This window comes from Capricornis sumatraensis, chromosome 8 (genome assembly GCF_032405125.1).
Source record: "Capricornis sumatraensis isolate serow.1 chromosome 8, serow.2, whole genome shotgun sequence".
NCBI classification, from domain to species: domain Eukaryota; kingdom Metazoa; phylum Chordata; class Mammalia; order Artiodactyla; family Bovidae; genus Capricornis; species Capricornis sumatraensis.
Window position 1 is genome coordinate 92,511,169 of NC_091076.1, and position 21,577 is coordinate 92,532,745.

Sequence of the window (21,577 nt, forward strand, 5' to 3'; positions counted from 1 at the left end):
AGACGGAAGCTGGGGAAAGGGAATGGAAGACTTCCAGGGTAGCCTTGCCCAACTCCCCCAGGGGGCTCTTGGGGAGGGAGCTGTGACCCAGGCCAGGCTCGGAGAAGGTGCTGCCTGTTCCCGCAAGGCCTGTAGGCAGTGGTGACCTTGCGAGCATTCGCGTCACCTCTCCCTGGACTTTCTGAAGATAGGACCAGCCTCAGATGTGACCGGGCTGGGGGTGAACGGAGAGGTAGGATCCTGTATGGACCATGGTTTGTGGACTTGGCCCTGTGCCCACTGTGGGACCCTAGGCAAGGCCCCCTCACCCCTCTGGACTCCATTTCTCATCTGCAAAATTTCCAGGGCTTGAAACATTTGACTGCCAGGGTTCTTTCCTGTTTCTGCTGCACAGGGGAGTGCACAGAAAAGTCGTGGAAGGAGGGGCAGGGCAGGGGGGCCTCTAAGTGAGCTGGCAATCTCTGGAATCCCCAGCCCTTCCCCTCAATACGGCTTTGCCTCTGAGATCACAAAAGCTGTGTCCCCAACCCACACGCGCACGCACACACACACACATACACACATTAGACTTCTTAAATCTAGAGGCTCAGAAGATGACAAACGCCCGCATCTCCAGCTGCTCCAACTCTTTCCTCCTCCCTTTTGACAGATGAGAAAACTGAGGCCCCGCGCTGGGATTTCCAGAGCCCGGGATTTCCCAGCCCTCCCACTCCCAGCCTCCAGCCACTCCCGCCCCTCTTGCCCAGCACGGTCTGCGGCAGTTCCGCGGGGTCGCCGGCGAGGGCCCGCTGGGACTCCCGGGGGACCCCGCCGTCGGAGCAGCCCCCCGCGCTCGGCGCCGCCCCGCCTCGCCGCCGTGCACTCGCCGGGGAGCCAGCCACCGAGGGCGGAGGCGGGGAGAGAGCGACCGAGCCTGGGAGGGGTGCTGGCAAGAGCTCGCGCGCTGTGTATGGTCTGTCAGAGGCAGCTGACCTTTGAGGAGGAAATCGCTGCTCTCGGCTCCTTCCTGTAGTAACAGCCGCCGCCGCCACCGCCGCCAGGAGCCCCGGCCGGGAGCGAGCGCCGGCCCCGTCGCCGGACCGCCCGGCACGACCAGGTGGGTGGCCCCGGCAGCGCGTCCCCGGCGACGCGCGCCCAGAGGGGGCACCCCGCTGCTGCTGCTGCTGCTGCTGCTGCCCGGGTCCTCGCCCCGCAGGCCCCGGAGCCCGACAGCCGGAGGGGCGCCGGGGACGGTCCCCGGGACCCAGAGGGAGTTTCGGCGACGCGTGGACGAGGGACGCGGGACGCAGATGGAGGGAGGAGGCCGAGGGTGGGCGCCGTCCTCACCCTCGGTGGGCAGGGGGCGCTGTCGGACTGGACAGTGGGAGACGTCGGGGCACAGCGAGGTGCGGGGGGCGCAGCCCGAGAGAGGGAGTGTCTTGTCTCCCCAGCCCTCCCTCCTGAACACCCCAGCCACGTGCCAGCGGTTGCCGAGCCGTCCAGGGGAAACCTTCGGTGCCCTAGCTTTGGGCTGGAATATCCCCGCGTTCCCAGAAACGGAGACTCGGAATTCGAAGCAGGGTAGGGGGTGTTTGCAGTCCTCCCCCAGAGGGCCCGAGGGCCTCCGCCATCAAGCTTCTCTTTCAGTTTCTAGCTGTTCCCCCCACCCCCACCCCGGGAAGCCCCGGTGGGGCGAGGGGAGAGGAAGAGGGGGAGGGCACCTGACTTTCGGGAGCCCCTCCCCAAGCCTCAGCGGGTTCCTCGCTGGAGGGAAGGACGGCCTTCCCCTCCTCACCGTCTTTCTTCCCGCACAGGAAAGCGTGTCTGTGGGAAGGGAGGGGCCTGGCCTGACCGCGGTCCAGGGATGGGTGGGCATGGCAGGGCTGGGGGCAGGCCCAGTCCACGCCTGTGCCGAGAAGGCACCTCCTCAGCGCTCTGCTCGCCCTAGGTGAACGGACATGGCGGGCTGGATCCAGGCCCAGCAGCTGCAGGGAGATGCCCTGCGCCAGATGCAGGTGCTATACGGGCAGCACTTCCCCATCGAGGTCCGGCATTACTTGGCACAGTGGATTGAGAGCCAGCCGTGGTAGGTGCCCCTGCCAGGCGCCTTGCTCTGCGGGTCCCTAACCATTCAGGCCCCTTGGCCTTTACGTCTCCTCTTGGTGGTTTGGGGAGATTCTGATCCTGGCTGTCCCTCCCTGTGTGGAAGGGGTGGTGTCCCAGGGAAAGGGGAACAGGGAAATGGGAGTCCGGGAGGGGAAAGGGGATGTTTCTAGACTCTGATGCCTGTGGAGCTGCAGGGAGCAAGTCTTGTGGGCAGGAGCCTGGGATTTTCCCGTCCTTCCTGGTACCTGACCTCCTCATACGAGGAGGCACCATAGCAGGTTTCTCTTTCCTGACTTGCGCTAAGGGATGCCATCGACCTGGACAATCCCCAGGACCGGGCCCAGGCCACCCAGCTCCTGGAGGGCCTGGTGCAGGAGTTGCAAAAGAAGGCAGAGCACCAAGTCGGGGAAGACGGGTTCCTACTGAAGATCAAGCTGGGGCACTACGCCACGCAGCTCCAGGTGGGCGTGAGCTGCAAGCCATCTGCAGGGAAACAGTGTCCGCCTTCTCTTTCCAGCACCAGAACCCCTGGGTTTTTTCCTGGTTTGGCCACTGACTCACTGTATGACCCTGAGCTTATCTGTGCTTCAATTTCCCCCACCCCCTCTTTCTAAATCAGACCTGTCAGATTCCCTTAGCCCTATGACAAAGTAAGAGATGGGGCATGTTTGTCCCCAAGAGAAGGGGGATGGGTGAAAGCACTTTCTGGGTAGATCAGGCAGAAGGGATGGAAGTAGCCTGAGTCAAAATTCTGTTGTGAGAGAAAGGAACACCGACAGATTCTAGAAAGGAGGGGGTAGGGCAACCAGACATCCCTCTTAGGGCAAGTGCGTGCGAGAGGAGCAGCGTTGTCCTGGAGCCTTGAATTAAGGGTTTAATGTAAGGTGAGGGTGTGGGAGGAAGGAGTATAGGGGAAAGAGGAAATTTTTGTGGAAATAGGAAAGGGATGTGGATGGTAATCATAGATGAGCGTTTATTGGAACTCACTTGAATTTTTAGAGAGCCTTCTTGAATACAAGCCGTAGGGTGCCAAGGAAATAAAAAATCCATCCCAAAGGGGGCAGGAAACAGGAGAAACCTGGGGTGTGGGGGGTGTGGGAAGGGAAGTAAAATAGGAACCCAGGGCCAGGACTATAATGGAAAGTACCTTGACCTTGGCATTAGATGCCCCGAGTCTTGAGTCATCTGCTCACTCACTTGTTTGCCCTTGGACAAGTACTCAATCTCTCTGAGCATCAGTATTCTCATCTGTGAAATGAGGATAATGGTTTCTGCTTATGTCATAGGGTTTCTATGATGCACAAGTCAAAGGTGATGGCAGATTGGAAATACTTTGTAACCTGTGGCTTTCTAACGCACTGCGAACCGAATGTGAAGATCTGGGAGGGGAAATCAAGTCAAGGAGAGATAGAGGTTCTGGTGGCAGTTCCTGAGGCTTCCGAGTGGAAGCTGAGACATAGGCTGGAGGAGAGGAAGGAGTGGGTGGCACTGCAGTGGGCATGGTGGGAGCAGAGGGTGGCCATTGGCAGCCGCTGTTGGATTCTTTCAGAACACGTACGACCGCTGCCCCATGGAGCTGGTGCGCTGCATTCGCCACATTCTGTACAATGAGCAGAGGCTGGTCCGAGAAGCCACCAATGTGAGTGCCCTGTGGGTTTCGGGAAAGATTCTGAGAAGTCCTCCCACCTGCTCTCCTCTCCAGACACAGCTCTGTTTTATAAATACTGGCAAGAGAGAGCACCAAAGAAATAACCTACACAGGCAAGTGTGAGAGGCCGTATTACATGCAGGTGTAGATTGACACCCCCTCCCACACACAAAGCTCCCACTCCCTCGCTCTACTATTTACTAGCTGTGTGACCTGAGCAAGTTACCTCACCTCTCTGAGCCTCCGGTTTTTTCCTATTATAAATGAGGGTAGTCATAGTATCTACCCTATAGGGCTATTTTGAGGATTAAATGAGATACCATGTGGGCAAAGGATGTGTGCTGTGTGTTTAATCGCTCAGTCGTGTCTGACTCTTGCAGCCCTGTGGACTGTAGCCTGCCAAGCTCCTCTGTCTATGGAATTTTCCAGGCAAGAATACTGGAGGGGGTTGCCATTTTCTACTCCAGGGGATCTTCCCAACCCAGAGATCAAACCCACATCTCTTGTGTCCCCTGCCTTGGCAGGTGGATTCTTTACCACTGCACCACCTGGGAAGCCCAGAGCAAAGAACAGACATATACAAATGAAGAGGAGGAAGCCCTAAACACACACACATCTGGAAACTCAATCTATGTCAGAGGTGGCATTACAAATCACTAGGGGAAAGATTTGCCATTGAATAAATGAGGCCAGGGGCAAAAGAAGAAATATCGTCTGGTGGGGTCTATGAGGAAAAATGGAGGTCTGTGTCCAAAGAATTAACCTGGGCAAGCTCAGAGAAGCAAGGCCCAGGGAGGCAGAGCAGGGACCTGTTCCCCAGGTTCTGAAATCATAAAGTTCTCGGACGTATGCTTGGACAGTGATGCAAATGGTACATTATCCGCAGTAAAGCAAAATGAATTTCATTAAATGATATCCCTTAGGTAATGGCCACAGAGTAGTGGCCTGAAGTGAAGTCATAGTTATTATTTACTTGCAGTGGACACTGATATCAAGAATTTGAGAGGTCATTCAGTAAACATTTATCGAGGTCCTGCTGTGCGTCTGACACTGGACTAGGGTGGGAGAAACAGATAAAGTCCTGGCCTCCACCTAAAAGGAATTCAGGCTGTGATAGATTCTTTAGGACTCTGCTGCTAAGTCAGCCTATATGGAAAAAGGACCCAACTCAGATTGGGGCAGGCTGGACAGTAGTGGGAAGGGTGTCCAGAGGAAAAAGATGCCTGACTATAATGAGGAAAGACGGAGGAAGAAGGTGGAATGAGTTTTCTAGTGAAAAATAGCAGCAGTAGGATTTCCCTGGTGGTCCAGTGGTTAAGGCTTTACCCTCCACTGCAGGAGGCATGGGTTTGATCCCTGGTCGGGGAATTAAGATACCACATACCACAAGGTGCAGCCAAAAATATAAATAAAGAAAATGCAAAATAAATAAATAGCAACAGTATATATGAGGGCAGGAAGGCACAAGCCATCTTATGACATTTGAAGAATTTTAAGTGTTTAGTGCTACTGGGGAGAAGGGAGCCAACTGGGCAGAAGCCAGGTCACAAAGGGTCAACTGGTACAATTCTTGACTTGGTGCAATTACAGAGCTATCTGTAAACATAGGAATGAGTCCAGTTCCAGTTAAGAAATACCTGCCTACAAAGGCAGGTGCTGTTATGGTTGGGGGAAAAATAGTCCTCCAGTCATCAAGCTGTTCTTGGACACCTCTGATGTTCTGGGCCTTGAGGATTTTGTTGTGCACCAAACAGGACAAAGTCTTGGTCCTTAGGGAGCTCACTTTCTAGTGCAGAGAGGCAGACAAGAAAGAACATGCAGGAACATGACACGTTCAGTAGGGCAGTCCTATTTTAATGTAACTCTTCAGAAGAGGTCACTCTGAAAAGGTGCCAATGGAAGTGCCAACCTCAGGAAGATTTAGTGCCAGAATGTTCCAGGGTAATGGAACAAAACATGCAAAGGGCCTGAGGCAGGAACTCCCTGCGTATCCAAGGAACAGAAAGTGGCCAGTGTGGTTGGGCAACAATGGAGCTGGGGGTGGGGTAGGCAGAGGCTCCTGGCTAGGGCTGTGGAGGCTGTGAAGGGAGTTTGGGTTTTATTCTGAGAGCAGTTTACTGGAGAGGCCCTAAAGATTTGGTTGAGGACTGCCCTGGGAGTCCAGTGCTTAAGAATCTACCTGCCCATGGTGGGGACATGGGTTCGATTCCTGGTGCAGGAAGATTCCACATGCCATGGTGCACCTAAGCCCGTGGGACACAACTACTGAGCTCTAGAGCTTGTGCTCTGCAACAGGAGAAGCCACTGCAATGAGAAGCCCTTGCACCACAATAGAGAGTAGCCCATGAGCAGTAACAGACCCAGCACAGCCAAAAATAAATGAGTAAAATTTAAAAAAAGAACACTTGGTTGAAGGAATAGATCCAACCAGGTTAGCTGAATGGCTGGATCCACAAAGCCTTTGTTGATGCCTCCTTGTACCTTCACTTGAGGGTCTTCAGGACTCCACCCATGAGCGGTTCACACTCTTCCCTCAGTCCTCAGGTCTTAGTGAGGACACAGATGACGTGTGTTCACATGGCTTTGTTCCCCATCATGTCCCAAGCATCTAACATCATGGCATGGGATCAGTGAATGATTCTGAAATGAGGGGCCATCATCCTTAGTAGGAAAACTCAGGTAACTCCTGGGATGGGTTGGGTTCTAGTCTCTCCAGAGAGAACTCAGATGGACCTTGTGTGGGGTACTCAGATGGAAGTCAGAACTGCAACAGAAGTTTCTACCAGAGTCTGCCAGGTCACCTGTTTCGCCTCCTTTACCCCCTCCACCCCTGTTTTGGCAAATGACTCTTCTTCTGACTCAAAGTACCCTTCCTTCTTATTCTAGATTTGGTGTCTGGGGTCTGTAGTATTGGTGGTGTTCCCCAAGGCCTGAGGTTTCTCTCCCATCCTCACTGCCCAGCTCACTGCTGCCTGCACCCTCCCCTGATATGTCTCCAGGGTAATTCTTCTGCTGGGATCCTGGTTGATGCCATGTCCCAGAAACACCTTCAGATCAACCAGACATTTGAGGAGCTGCGACTGGTCACGCAGGACACAGAGAATGAGCTGAAGAAGCTGCAGCAGACTCAAGAGTATTTCATCATCCAGTATCAGGAGAGCCTGAGGATCCAGGGTGAGCCTGGTGTGGGAGGGCAGTGCATGTCTGGAGGACCAGAGTGACACCACTTTGTGAACTCCTGCAGGGTTGGGGCTAGGTCCATGTCTGTCTCCCCAGAGCCTTACCCAGAGCTTGGTCCAAGTAACAGCTCCAGTGATGGAGCCCCTGCTGTGGGCCAGGCTCCAGGCTAAACCCTTATTCAATACAACCTTTACTCTATACGACTGTGTTATTCAATACAACTTTTACCATAGCCCTAAGAATTAAGTGGGGTTTCCCTGGCGGCTCAGATGGTAAAGAATCTGCCTGCAATGCAGGAGACCCAGGTTCGGTTCCTGGGTCGGGAAAATTCCCTGGAGAAGGGAATGGCTTCCCACTCCAGTATTCTTTATTCCTGTTTTGCAAATAATAAAACTGATGTTCAAAGAGAACATGCAGTTTGGTCTGGGCTTCTTGTAAGTTGCAGAACTGGATATTAACTAGAGATGTTCATAAAATCCCTATATTTTATTAACCAGTATTCTGTATCTTGGTGAACGAATGGATGAATGTGGACAGAGTGTTCCCCAATCAGAGGGAAAACCTAGGTTGGGAGTCCCCTGGTTGAACCAGGCTGGGGAGAGGTGGAACTCCGGAATGCCCCTTCTTGAGCTTCACTAATAGGAGGTAAAGATGGGAGGAGGACGCGACAGTGGAAAACTCTGCTGTCTCTGAGGTCTATAATTTGCTAGTAGCTGCCATGATTAGGGTGTGGGGAAAAAAAATTAATCCAGAAGGAATTAACCCCACTAAGTGTCCTTATGGTACCCTTTGAGGAGCCTTGAAACATGACTCATCTTCCTCCACTTCAAATTGACCCCAGAGCTGTATCACCCCCATCTAAGTGAGAACAGGAAGCCACCTTCTCCTTGTTCTTATTTTTCTGACTTCTTAAGGTAGAACCTTAGGTCATTGATTTTAGACCCTTCTTTTTTCTAATGTATATATTCAGAGCTATTGATTTCCCTCTCATTAATGCTTTAGCTGCATCTCATCTTGGCTATGCTGTATACCATTATCATTCAATTTGAAATATTTTCTAATTTCTCTTCTATTTATTTCACCATACACTACTCAGACGTATATTGTTTAATTTCCAAATATTTGAGTTTTTTCTAGGTGTCATGTCATTATTGATTTCATTTCATGGCTGAGTTCTATTGTTGTCAGAGAGCTTATGCGTATGATCTCCTCTCTTAAGTTTATGAAGACTTGCTCTGTGCCCCAGCATGTGCTCTATCTTGATGAATGTATTTTGTGGTCTTGAAAAGAATGTATGTTCTGAAGTTGTTTCATTTAAAGGTAGCAATAATAAATTCAGTAATGTTAACGTATTTAACATAGTATATAATGTTAACATAATGAAGTAAAAAAACAAACAAACCGAGAAACCAATAACATCTATGTTTTCCAAACATACTTTAGTGAGTAGAGTGGCATTGTTTTTTACATTTTTACAAATCTCTTTAATGTTAGGCTTAGTCAGAGATAGCTGGATCTGGCTTTCAAGCTGTTGTAATATCACATATCTTATAGCCTCTCGAAAACTCTGCTGTATACTTATAAGTGAATAAAAGAAAAAAAGGCGAATAAAGTCTTATGATTTTATGAAAATAGTTCTGGCCTTGTGGACCTCCTGTAATGGTTCTAGGAAACCCTCGGGGGTCCCTGGTTCATACTTTGAGAACCACTGATATATATCTTTATTGATTTATTTTTGCCTAATTGCTCCTATAGATAGAGAGGTATCAAGATCTACTGTGTTGTGTAATTCTCCGATTACTTATGTAAATATTTCTTATGTAAATATTTTATGTTTTTGAAGCTTTATTATTAGATGCATATATATTTATGCCATGCTTAGTCGCTCGGTGGATTCCCTGGGTCGGGAAGATATCCTGGAGAAGGAAATGGCAACCCACTCCAGTATTCTTGCCTGGAGAATCCCAAGGATGGAGCAGCCTGGTAGGCTACAGTCCATGGGGTGGCAAAGAGTCGGACACGACTGAGCAAATTCGCTCACTTTCACTTTTAGCCTCCCGGTCATATCCAATTCTTTGTGACCTCATGGACTGTAGTCCACCAGGCTTCTCTGTCCATGGGGATTTTCCAGGCAAGAATACTGGAGTAGATTGCTATGCCCTCCTCCAGGGGATCTTCCCAGATCCTGGACCAGATCAGATCAAACCCAGATCTCCCAGATTGCAGGCGGATTCTTTACTGTCTGAGCCACCAGGGAAGCATATATATTTATAGTTATTTATGCTATGCTGTGCTAAGTCGCTTCAGTCGTGTCCGACTCTGTGCGACCCCAGAGACGGCAGCCCGCTAGGCTCCTCTGTCCCTGGGATTCTCCAGACGAGAATACTGGAGTGGGTTGCCACTTCCTTCTCCAATGCATGAAAGTGAAAAGTGAAAGTGAAGTCGCTCAGTAGTGCCTGACTCTTAGCGACCCCATGGACTGCAGCCTACCAGGCTCCTCCGTCCATGGGATTTTCCAGGCGAGAGTACTGGAGTGGGGTGCCATTGCCTTCTCTGCTAGTTATTTATAATTACTTATAATTAGCATGCCTTCTGATTGATTGACCCCTTAATAATTATGGAATACCTTTCCTGATCTCTGGTATCACTGTTTGTCTGGGATCTATCAGATATTACTATAACACCTCCAGCCTTTTTATTCTGTATTAACACAATGTATTTTTATTCATGCTTTTTATTTATTTTTTATTTTTAAATTAATTTATTCATTTTAATTGGAGGCTAATTACTTTACAATATTGTAGTGGTTTTTGCCATACATTTACATGAATCAGCCATGGGTGTACACGTGTTCCCCATCCTGAACCCCCCTCCCACTTCCTTCCCCATCCCATCCCTCAGGGTCATCCCAGTGCACCAGCCCTGAGCACCGTCTCATGCATTGAACCTGGACTGGTGATCTGTTTCACATATGATAATATAGATGTTTCAATGCTATTCTCTCAAATCATCCCACCCTTGCCTTCTCCCACAGAGTCCAAAAGACTGTTCTATACATCTGTGTCTCTTTTGCTGTCTCGCATATAAGGTCATCATTACCATCTTTCTAAATTTGTTAGTATATTGTATTGGTGGTTTTCTTTCTGACTTACTTCACTCTGCATAATAGGCTCCAGTTTCATCCACCTTATTAGAACTGATTCAAATGCATTCTTTTTAATAGCTGAGTAATATTCCATTGTGTATATGTACCACAGCTTTCTTATCCATTTGTTTGCCGATGGACATCTAGGTTGCTTCCATGTCCTGGATATTGTAAATAGTGCTACGACGAACACTGGGGTACACATGTCTCTTTCAATTCTGGTTTCCTCGGTGTGTATGCCCAGCAGTGGGATTGCTGGGTCATATAGCAGTTCTATTTCCAGTTTTTTATTCATGCTTTAAAAAATTTGACATGTAGACAGCACATAGTTGAGGCTTTTTGTATTTATTCTGAAAATCTCTGCTTTTAATTGAGGTGTTCAGTTTATTAATATTTAATGTAATGTTAAATACCCATCGATTGAGGTCCACATTTTAATATTTATTTTGTTTTGTCACTTTTTCGTTTTTGTTCCTCTGTTCTTCCTTTTAATTGTTTAAACTTTTAAAGATGCTGTTTTAATTTAACCATTAAGCTTTCCTCCTACCCTACCCTATGGGTGTTTTCTGTATCTTGAGATTAGCGCATTGCCTGAGTCGTAGCAGGCATTGAATAAAAGTTGGGGGGATGATTCGAGAAGGTCTTCATTACATCTGAAACCATCCCAGATTGACGTGAAAGAAAGGATAGCCCTTTTCCAAGATTAGGGAACAGGAGATTTCAGGCTCTTATTTCTACCCAAGGCCACTGACTGGCTGACAGAATGGATGATCCTATTCTTGGGCTTTATGTTTCCTACTTGTGAGGTGGGGTTTCAATTCTGCTTTGTGTTTGTCCCCATCCTGCAATGTCAGTTCAGTCTCATTTATCAAGTGCACACATCAGAAACACAGATGACTGATCTGTTTGTGTGAGGGCAGTCTCAGCTCCCTCCAGTGGAGCAGACAATTGCCTCACGTCTCCTGGCGTCCTTCCCAGAAGCTTCTGCAATTTGCCGGGAGAGACTTAAGTGGGTCACTTGCATAAGGAAGCCAGGTCCCAGTGTTGGGATTATCACTGTCTCCCTGTGGGTGGCAGGATTCCGAGTGGCTGTCCAGATTGTTCTGCTCTGTTCCTTGCCTGCTCAGTCCCCTGCAGTCAGAATGGAGCCATATTTCCAAGTTCTCTTGAATAGAGTTGCTTTAGTCTGTCCCAGCCTTGTGTGTCCATAGGACAGGGTCTCGGCCGTGTGACATGGCCCGCAGAAGCCTGCCAGGAGTTTGACCAAGACTTGTGACTGATGCTCATGTCTTCTAGACTCAGCCCCAGTGAGGCCCCTGAGATGTTCAGAAAGGCCATTGGCGAGGGTCGGATGCCAGCACTGGGGACAGTGGTTACCTGTGGAGGGAGGGATGGGGTTACCAGCAGGGGAGGGGTACAGGTGCTTCACCATGGAAGTGCTTGATTTCCTAAGCGGCTTCTTGATACACAGGTGTTCCTTGTATCATCCTCTCTACTTCCTGTGTCTTAAGTATTTCATCACAGTGTGTTTGCAGAAGGAGTCAGTGAGGCCTGGTTACATATTCTGCCATTGATGAGCTGCCTGAGAGCTGGTGTGGAGAGAAACTGCCTCGCTCTCCTGAGAGACTCTCACTGCTTTCGTGTCCCCAGTGGCCCCAACTCTCTCTGTGTCTCTCTTCTGGTTGGTCAGCTGAGCTCACAGTGACCAACCTGGATAAGCATGTTAGGGACCTTCACCCCCTGAAGAAACCCCCCTTCCCTGAGGAGAGGCTGCTGAGCCTGGGAGACAGGACAGAGCCCGTGGAGCAGAGCCTTCTGACGAGGCTGTGCCCGTGAGGTTGGGGCTGAGAGCTGCTCCATCTGCCTTTCATCCCCTCATGTAACCCATTAACCATGACTGACTTCCCTCTGGGGCCAGTGGTGTTGGGCAGCTTCCTGAGCATTTTCTGTCTCATCACTTATTTAATCTCCCAGCAGCCGCTGAGGCAGATGTCTCATGATGCTCCCCTTTCACAGATGGGAAGACTGAGGCATAGGAGAGTGGGGTGACTTGCCCAAGTTCACCCACCTGGTGAAGGGTGGGGTTCACTTCAGACCAGACATGGTGGCTCCAAGCCAGACCGCGCATGGGGTGAGGCGGGCTAAGTAGGGGCTTGGCCAGGGCAGGCTCCTCCTCAGCTGTCTCCAGGCTTCCATCTTCCCACTCCCCGAGGGGAGCTCAGAGTCGGGGCACAGGGGCCAGAGCCTTCTCATCTCTGGGCCCCGTTGCTGTGGAACCTGACAGGCTGCTGGTCAGACACATCCCCTCGAGAGTCTTGCCTCCAGAACAGATGGGCTCCCGGCTGGACCGGGGAGGTCATGGTCATGGTGTCCTGTCCCCTCCTCCAGCTCAGTTTGCCCAGCTGGCCCAGCTGAACCCCCAGGAGCGACTGAGCCGGGAGACGGCCCTCCAGCAGAAGCAGGTGTCCCTGGAGGCCTGGCTGCAGCGCGAGGCCCAGACGCTGCAGCAGTACCGCGTGGTGAGTGGGCTCAGCGTCCCTCCCCTCCCTGGGGGTGGTGACGCCCCGAGCTGTCCTGGGGACCCTGAGGGAGGCAGAGAGCCAGGAGGAGAACAGGACCCAGTGGGGCAGGAGGTCAGGGCCTTCTTCCTCATGGGACCTGAGGGGCAGAGTCCGTCTAGGAGGAGGAGGCCCTGCAGGGCTTTTCTGAGAGCCCAGAAGGGCCCGCTGAGCCACCGCCCGACCCTCAGGAGCTGGCCGAGAAGCACCAGAAGACCCTGCAGCTGCTGCGGAAGCAGCAGACCATCATCCTGGATGACGAGCTGATCCAGTGGAAGCGGCGGCAGCAGCTGGCGGGGAACGGAGGCCCCCCCGAGGGCAGCCTGGATGTGCTACAGTCCTGGTACCAGGGGTGGGGGGCAGGGAGGGGCAGGCAGCAGGGGCTCAGGGTGGTGCTGCCAGCTGCTGTTTGCGCCCACGTCTACACGAGCAGCTGGCTCCCTCTGTCTGGGCACAGGTCTTATCCCACCAGGGGTCTGGTTTGATGCTGACGCTGGCGTCCTTTCCTGTGCCCACTCCCCTTGGAGGGGCATCACTGGCTTGGATGCTGGGATGGGGCCAGGTGGCAAAGTGACACTCAGGCTGGTTGGACCCCAGTCAGCGTCGCTCCTCCTGGGTGTTTCTCTGGGTTTCTGGAAGGCAGGGCATCTCTGCTGTGCCCAGGGAACAGGCGAGGTGGCTTGGGTGCCAGGCCTTCCTGGGGATGGAGCTGGGTGTGGGCCTGGTCCCCGCCTGGGCGCCTGCCAGCTTCTGGCCTGGAGGACAGGGGTGAAGCCAGTGTTCTTCCCTTGGGCCCCGGGGCTCGCGTTCAGGTGTGAGAAGTTGGCAGAGATCATCTGGCAGAACCGGCAGCAGATCCGCAGAGCCGAGCACCTCTGCCAGCAGCTGCCCATCCCCGGCCCCGTGGAGGAGATGCTGGCTGAGGTCAACGCCACCATCACTGACATCATCTCAGCCCTGGTGACCAGGTGACTCCTGGCCACGCCCCACTCCCATCTGGTTGCTCTGGGTGGCGGTGGGGCAGCAGGGTTTTTGCAGATGGGGAGCTCTGGCTTAAATCCTTTAGTTTCTGCCTCACACCCTGATCCCATCCCTCTCCATCCCTTGTTGCTATGGCCTCTTGCTGTTGACCTCGCCCAGTATTTCTTGTGGACACTATACAGGTGTTTGTCTCCTGCAACTCATTTCAGCTGCTGAGTTCCTTTCATTGCCTCCCTTCCCACCAGCTCCCCTGACTCACTGTGGCCCCCAGGGAGGGTGGACTGTGCCCCAAGCCCTCCCTTCACCTGCTCAGCCTGGTGCAAGGCAGCCTCCCCACGTGGAAGGTGGGGCCAGAGCCCTGTCCCCTGAAGTCTCTCCTGTCCCCGCAGCACATTCATCATCGAGAAGCAGCCCCCTCAGGTCCTGAAGACCCAGACCAAGTTCGCGGCCACCGTGCGCCTGCTGGTGGGCGGGAAGCTGAACGTGCACATGAACCCGCCCCAGGTGAAGGCCACCATCATCAGCGAGCAGCAGGCCAAGTCACTGCTCAAGAACGAGAACACCCGCAAGTACGTTGCCCTCTCCTTCATCTGCTCTGTAGCTGGCGTCCCAGGTGACAAGGACACACAGGGCCTCCCACTCTTTGTCTTGCATTGCGAGGTGGTCCCATGTCTCTCCAGCTCACTCTGTCTCTCTGGGGGTCCTCCTCGCCCACAGAGTAAATCAACAAGGATTTCACTATTAGGGTGTCCCAGGACCTGTGCTGAGTGCTGGCACACTGCTGTGATCCACACTGACAGGCTCCATCACGGCCCAACCTTTAGGCTAGCAGGCAGCAGACACGAGAATTGATTACTTGCTGGTACATGACAAGAGAGATGACTGGGGCACCATGAAAGTGGGTCATGGAGGGGGCGGGACAGAATGACAGCTAGTTTCAAGGCTGCGGGATGACTAGGAGGAGATGATGAACGGGCGTGGAAAGGGCAGACATTCGGGCAGAGAGAACATGGGCCCGTCTCAAGGAGGAGCAGACAAAGGGCGTGGTGGATGGAGAACCCAGGGGTGAGGTCCTGGGATTAGGCCAGGCCACCCGTGAAGGGCGTGGGAATGAATGAAGGAGGGCAGGAATGAGTGAGGGGAGAGACTGGGTCCTGAGTACTGAGGCCCACTGTGTGCCCTGGGGCTGGGATGACGAAGATGACGAAGAGTTCTCACTCTCCTATGCCTTTGGGCTGGGAACAAGACAGTCATATACTCTTAAAAATCAGGCAGCGTCAAAAGTCAATAGAGTCTAGACAGAAAATTAAAGCCAAGCAATATCAAAGCGCCTGGATAGATGTCGCAACAGCACATGGATGGCCAAGGAGGGCCTTTCTGAGGATCTATTTGAGTGGAGACCTGGATGAGAAAGTCAAGAATGCAACAGGGGGACTTGCCTGGTGGTCCACTGGTTAAGACTCCACCTTCCAATGCAGGGGGTATGGGTTAGATCCCCGGTTGGGGAACTAAGGTCCTATATGCCTCGGGGTACAGCCAGAACTTTTTAAAAAAATTAAAAAATAACAAAGTGTAAAATGCATTACTTAAAAAAAAAAGTAACAGGAAGGTAAGTACAGGAGTCCCCAGGCGGCAGTGAGCTTGTGTATTCAGCAAACATACAAGATGCTGTGGGCTTGCTTGTTCTGAATGAGGGGAGAGGAGCCCATTGAGGCCAGGGCAGGGGTTGATGGCAGGGATCTTGTTAGGGTGAGGTCATGATTTTTATGTCAAGTAGGCTAAAAGCTGCCAAAGGCCCCCATGTCAATCTTGACGCCCAAGGAATTTTAACGTTGGCCCCACCCTTGGGGCTTTGCTCGGATGCTCTCAGGTTGATGAGAAAAGTCAGCCCAGAGGAACGTTCCTAGGGGAGGGGTCAGGGGCTGCTGTGGGGCCTTCAGGAGAAGCTGGGGCCCAGGGTGCATACAGGACAGTGCTCCGGGCCCGGGCCCAGTGGAGATGGGCTCCCCTCTGCTTGGCAGTGAGTGCAGCGGGGAGATCCTGAACAACTGCTGTGTGATGGAGTATCACCAGGCCACAGGCACCCTCAGCGCCCACTTCAGGAACATGGTGAGGACAGGGCCCGGCCCGAGGTGGGAGGTCTGCCCGGAGCTGAGTCCTGAGTCTTTGTAACCTGCCGCGTTCTCCTCGTCCCCTTCTAATCTCCCGCCCTGCAGTCCCTCAAGAGGATCAAGCGAGCTGACCGGCGAGGCGCAGAGTCTGTGACGGAAGAGAAATTCACGGTCCTGTTTGAGTCTCAATTCAGTGTTGGCAGCAATGAGCTTGTGTTCCAGGTGAAGGTGAGGCCTGGCTCCCCTGTACCCTGCAGGCCACCCAGCTGACTTGGGAAAGCCAGAGACTGGAATCCTTGCATACGCTCAGTCCAGTTACCCCATGATGCTCTCAGAAAACCTAATTTCACTCTGCTGGTGCTTATTTGCTAGATTGTAATCTGGCACCTGGGCTTCCCTGGTGGCTCAGATGGTAAAGAATCCGCCTGCAATGTGGGATACCTGGGTTCGATCCCTAGGTTGGGAAGATCCCCTGTGGGTTAACCCACTCCAGTATTCTTACCTGGAGAATCACCATGGACAGAGGAGCCTGGTGGGCTAGAGTTCATGGGGTCCCAAAGAGTAGGACACATCAGAGTGACTGGGCACAGCACAGCAATCTGGCACCCACCCACAGGATTGAGGCAATGGCCAAAAAGAAATGGGCTGTGTTTTTTGTTTATTTCTGCTTTGGTTTTGCTGGAAGGGGCTTGAGGAATGGAGGTCGGGTGCCTCCCCCAAGTGGAGGGCAAGTCCAGGGTCATAGGCCCTCATCCGTCATTCCCTGGATTCCCGTAGACCCTGTCCCTTCCCGTGGTTGTCATCGTTCACGGCAGCCAGGACCACAATGCTACCGCCACCGTGCTGTGGGACAATGCCTTTGCTGAGCCGGTGAGTCCCTGCAGGACCCCCACGTCAGCCCCCAGCCCCTCAGAGGTTCCCAGAGTCAGCCCCAACCCCAGGGCTCCTGCTGAGTGGTCTTCTTCCACCCTTGGGCCAAACCAGTGGTCAGGGGGCAGCTGGTGCGAGCACCCTGCCCTCAGCACAAGCTGAGCTCTGTCTGGGCTCCGGGTCACGGGACTCAGGTCTCCTAGGTCTGTGAGCTTGGTGCTTGGAATCTGGTCCCTGATCTCTGCTCCCAGGGCCCAGGTCTGGGTCTCTACCCCTATATACCCGTCCCTCTGCCCCTGCCCCCCCTTTCTTTCCATTGTGCTTTTGTCTCCTTTCCTGGATCTTTCTCACCCCCCTCTGCCTCTTGATATCTGTGTGTGTATGGGTGTGTGTAAATACCTCCTACTCCCTCGATCTTTTCCCTTTTCTTCTCTCCCTCTCAGGGCAGGGTGCCGTTTGCGGTGCCTGACAAAGTCCTGTGGCCGCAGCTGTGCGAGGCGCTCAACATGAAATTCAAGGCTGAGGTGCAGAGCAACCGGGGCCTGACCAAGGAGAACCTGTTGTTTCTGGCGCAGAAGCTGTTCAACAGCAGCAGCAGCCACCTCGAGGACTACAACGGCATGTCTGTGTCCTGGTCCCAGTTCAACCGGGTGAGGGACCCGTTGCCTGCTGCCTGCCTGGGACTACCTCCACCCCTCCCTAACCTCACAGACAGGCACCTGGTCCGTGGCCCCCCTCCACCCACAGACCCTTCTCCTACAACCAGGAGAGATGGGGGCTGGTACCCCAAGGAGTGCAGACAGCCATGAGACCCGAGGCAGGACTTTGGAAAGAACCCGGAGCTGGAAGTCAGGGTCCCCGGGCTCTGGTCCTCAACATGTTAACTCATTTGCCAGGCCCCTTCCCTTCGCTGCATCGCACTGTTCCCATCTGTAGAATGAAGGGGTTGGGCAGGAATGACATTGGAGGTCTCATCCAGCTTGGACGATTTCTTGCACCTTTGACCCCCTCCATGGGATTGTCCCAGATCCCTGTGTCTGAGAGGATGGGCTTCCCAGGTAGCACTAGTGGTAAAGAACCCGCCTGCCAATGTGGGAGACAAAAGAGACGTGGGTTCGATCCCTGGGTCAGGAAGATCCCCTGGAGGAGGGCATGGCAACCCACTCCACTATTCTTGCCCGGAAAATCCCACGGACAGGAGGCTGGTGGGCTACAGTCCATAGGGTCACAAAGAGCAGGACACAATTGAAGCGACTTGGCACACAGGCACTGGGTGAGGACATGGGGGCACCAAGTGTTCCCTGGACCACCTGTGATGACGGGACACAAGCCCTAACCCGGACTTTCCTGGGCACTCTCAGGAGAACTTGCCCGGCTGGAACTACACCTTCTGGCAGTGGTTCGACGGGGTCATGGAGGTGCTGAAGAAACATCACAAGCCCCACTGGAATGACGGGTGAGGCACGGGGAGTGGGAGGTCAGGGGCTCAGGGGACAGTGGCTGGTGGCCCAGCAGTGACTCTGTGTGCTCCGTGCACCCAGGGCCATCCTAGGTTTTGTGAACAAGCAACAGGCCCATGACCTGCTCATCAACAAGCCCGACGGTACCTTCTTGTTGCGCTTTAGCGACTCAGAAATTGGGGGCATCACCATTGCCTGGAAGTTTGACTCTCGTGAGTTCCTTGCATTGCCCACACTCCCGCCCCAGTGGCTTTCTTTCTCATTTCCTCATTCCCATTCTCCATCAGGCCTGTATCCTTAGAAGGGGTCCGCTGGGAAAGATGGGAACTGAGCTTTGAGGGTGGGTGGAGTGTTGCTCAAAAACCCAGTCCCTTTCTATTGTTTTCCTCTTGGGAGAACCTAACATCACTACCCCCAACAGCCTCCAGAACTGCTGAGCGAGTCCTTCTTTGTCCTGACCCAGACTTGTTGGTATCTGCTCGCCCGTGGTCACTTCCTTGCCCTTTGCTGAGAACAGGGGTGGGGTTGCAGTGCAGGCTTTTACCTGGATGTCTCTACAAGCCTGGCCCCCAGCCCTACAGCTCCAATCCTCCTCCTGAGGGCGGTGGGTTGTGAAAATAAGCTTGGCCTTTTCACAGCTGACCGTAACCTGTGGAATCTGAAGCCATTCACCACACGGGATTTCTCCATCCGATCCCTGGCCGACCGGTTGGGGGACCTGAACTATCTCATCTACGTGTTTCCTGACCGGCCCAAGGATGAGGTCTTCTCCAAGTACTACACTCCTGTGCTTGGTGCGTCTACCCAACACACCTCCCAACACACTCCCGGGGCTAAGCAGCGAGTGCACCCCAGAAAGAGCCCAGGGGCCATTTCCCCTGTGAGTGTTGGTCCGAGGGATGGCACAAGGCACGCGGCGGGGATTTCAGGGCTCACCACCGAAGAGAGTTTGGAAAGCAGAAACCCCGACCTAGCTTTCTTCCCTGCAAAGCAAAACACTGAGTGGACTCCCTTCTGTGCCCTTGGAGGAGGAGGCGGCTGCAGTGTAGGGGGAGGAGCAGGATCACGCAGACCCACAGATAAAGCAGGGCTCCCATCTTAATCAACTGCCCTCACCCCTCTCCACCCTCAAATCTGCCCTCACAGTTGAGGGTAGGGAGCAAAATGGACAGGTTTTTTTCTCTTCAACCTGGCCCCACTCCATTGGTTGGGTTTGTTCCTCGGTGTGGACTCTGTTTCCTTGGCTGGGGTGGGGACGAGGAGAGAGGAAGCCAAGGGCCAGCAAAGGAAGCGGGAGATGGAATGAGACTGAAATCAGGGGTCTGGGGGGGTCACCTGGTGACTATCAGCAGGTGTTTAACGGGAGTCTGTGGGAAATCTTATCCCTGATGAGCCCCATGGCATTGTGGGGAGTGGGGGGGGGCCGACTGCATAGGGGGGTGTCTACTCCCCTGGGAGCTCCCAGTGACTTTGGTTCTCATCACCATCCCCCCCGGCTCCGCCCCCCACCCCGCCCACCCCGACCCCCGGCAGCTAAAGCAGTGGACGGATACGTGAAGCCGCAGATCAAGCAAGTGGTCCCTGAGTAAGTGTCCGGGTCCAGCTCTGGTCTCCTGCGGCCTCTTTTCTCCCCGAGCCTCCACCAGGCTCTCCTCACCCGCCACCGCCTCCCCTCCTGTTCCCTCCCCCATCCCACCTGGCCCAGCCCTGGGGAGGGGAACTGGGCGTGGTCACAAGGGGCGGGTACCCAGGGCCCCGCCCCTGCACTCGGTGCCCTAGGCTCAGTGGGCCCGTTGTCCTTCCACACCTGAGAAAGACACGAAGGTGCCCCCGAGCTCCTCCCGCTGAGGCTCCGCTTCCTCCCACAGGTTTGTGAGCGCCTCTGCAGACTCTGCTGGAAGCAGCGCCACCTACATGGACCAGGCTCCCTCCCCAGCCGTGTGCCCCCAGCCTCACTATAACATGTACCCACAGAAGTAGGTTGTGTTCTCATGCAGCTCCGGGGGGAGGAATTGGGCACCCGGCCTCAGGCTGGGTGCCCAGAGGGCTAACGGGCAAGGACACCAGAGCTCCTCTCCGTCTGAGACCACCCAGGCCAGGTGGGCTTGGGCATATGCCCAGGTGCAGGGTGGATGAGATCAGCCAACCAGGAGCATAGAGCATTGTGAAACTACATGTAGCAGGGCCCTTGCTCTGGTGCTGACTAGCTGTGTGACCTTGGGAAAATGATTGAGCCTCTCTGATGCTCAGTTTCCTTATCTGTAAAATGGAGGCAAGAATACCTACCATATGGGCCTGAGGTCAGGCTCAAGCAAGAGACTGCAGGTAACACATTTAGCACAGGTGAGGGTGTTGTCAGGGTTTGATACAGAGTATCTCTGGGTGGTTGGTGGTTCTTAGGAGTCGTGTGGGAACAAGACACGTGGCTCCTCTCTGAAGTTTCCAGAGAAGGGGATTCATTCTCTTTTGAGCCAGGGGTAGCCTGCTGCCATGGGACGACCACAGGCTTGGGAGTCACAAAAACTGGAATTCCAGTCCTTATTCCACCTGCCTTCCAGGTGGCTCTGAACAAGCTTCCTAACATGGTCGAGGCTCAGTTTCTTCCTCTATAAAGTGGAGTAAATACCCACCTTACCAGTGGCTGTGGGGATTGGCATAACGTGGTTGAAAGGCCCAGGTCTTCATAGGTGCTCAGTGTCTGGTGCCTGAGACCTCACGGGCAGAGCTCCTTCACCCAACCACCTCGTCTTACAGAGGAGGGCAGGGACAGGGGAAATGAATTCCCTGAGATCACTCGATGAGCTTGTGAGCGATGAGACTAGAACCGGGGTGTCTTCCAACAAACCAGTGACTGACTGATTCAGCTTGGCGGTGCGGGCATCTAGCCAGAGCAGGTCCTGTTCCCATGAGACTGAATGGGGATCAGGCTGGGCCCTGTCCCCCAGGAGCCTGAGGCTCTGCAGCAGGCCAGCTCCTTCTGATACCCCTCTCCCCCTCCCAGCCCTGACCCGGTGCTCGACCAGGATGGAGAATTCGACCTGGAAGAGACCATGGATGTGGCCCGGCACGTGGAAGAACTCCTCCGCCGCCCAATGGACAGTCTGGACCCCTCTCTCCCCCCGCCCACTGGTCTCTTTACTCCTGCCAGAGGCTCGCTCTCCTGAATGTTTGTTCCAACACTGCACTCCTCTGTGGGAACAATCCCCAGTGTGCAGGGTCCTATTCATTGTGATTTTGTGTTTGTATCTCTGTGCATACTGATGCCTTTGCAGGCAGCCCATGTACACGTGTAGACGTGCGCGCGTTTGTGTACGAGGTGTGCCCACTTCACCTCCGCAGTCCTAGGTGTGTGGCCGCCTTGTTCTTCTGCAGATGAAGGCATTCCGAGAGCTCACTGGGCCTGTCTGTGTGGGAGAGACCAAGCCGCCTCTGTGGTCCCAGGTATGCCAGGCAGGCAGACCCTATTCCTGCCAGAGCCTTAGTCTGCTCAGCAGCTGTTTGAATGGAATTATTCGCAAAGAGAAAGGAGACAGGTAATT

The 21,577-nt window shown here is 53.6% G+C and overlaps 1 protein-coding gene across 1 annotated transcript; it reads left to right on the forward strand.

Moving 5' to 3' along the window:
• Positions 1-1,048: 1,048 nt before the first annotated feature.
• On the forward strand, positions 1,049-21,288 carry LOC138084286 (signal transducer and activator of transcription 5A). Its single transcript, XM_068978478.1, has 19 exons — positions 1,049-1,096; positions 1,928-2,065; positions 2,390-2,546; positions 3,635-3,724; positions 6,733-6,907; positions 12,447-12,577; positions 12,808-12,959; positions 13,429-13,584; positions 13,987-14,166; positions 15,619-15,706; positions 15,814-15,936; positions 16,486-16,578; positions 17,022-17,228; positions 17,940-18,034; positions 18,120-18,250; positions 18,677-18,832; positions 19,572-19,623; positions 19,907-20,014; positions 21,040-21,288. Exons 2-19 carry the CDS (start codon positions 1,938-1,940, stop codon positions 21,200-21,202), a joined length of 2,385 nt encoding a protein of 794 aa, XP_068834579.1. The 5' UTR covers positions 1,049-1,096; positions 1,928-1,937; the 3' UTR covers positions 21,203-21,288.
• Positions 21,289-21,577: the final 289 nt, after the last annotated feature.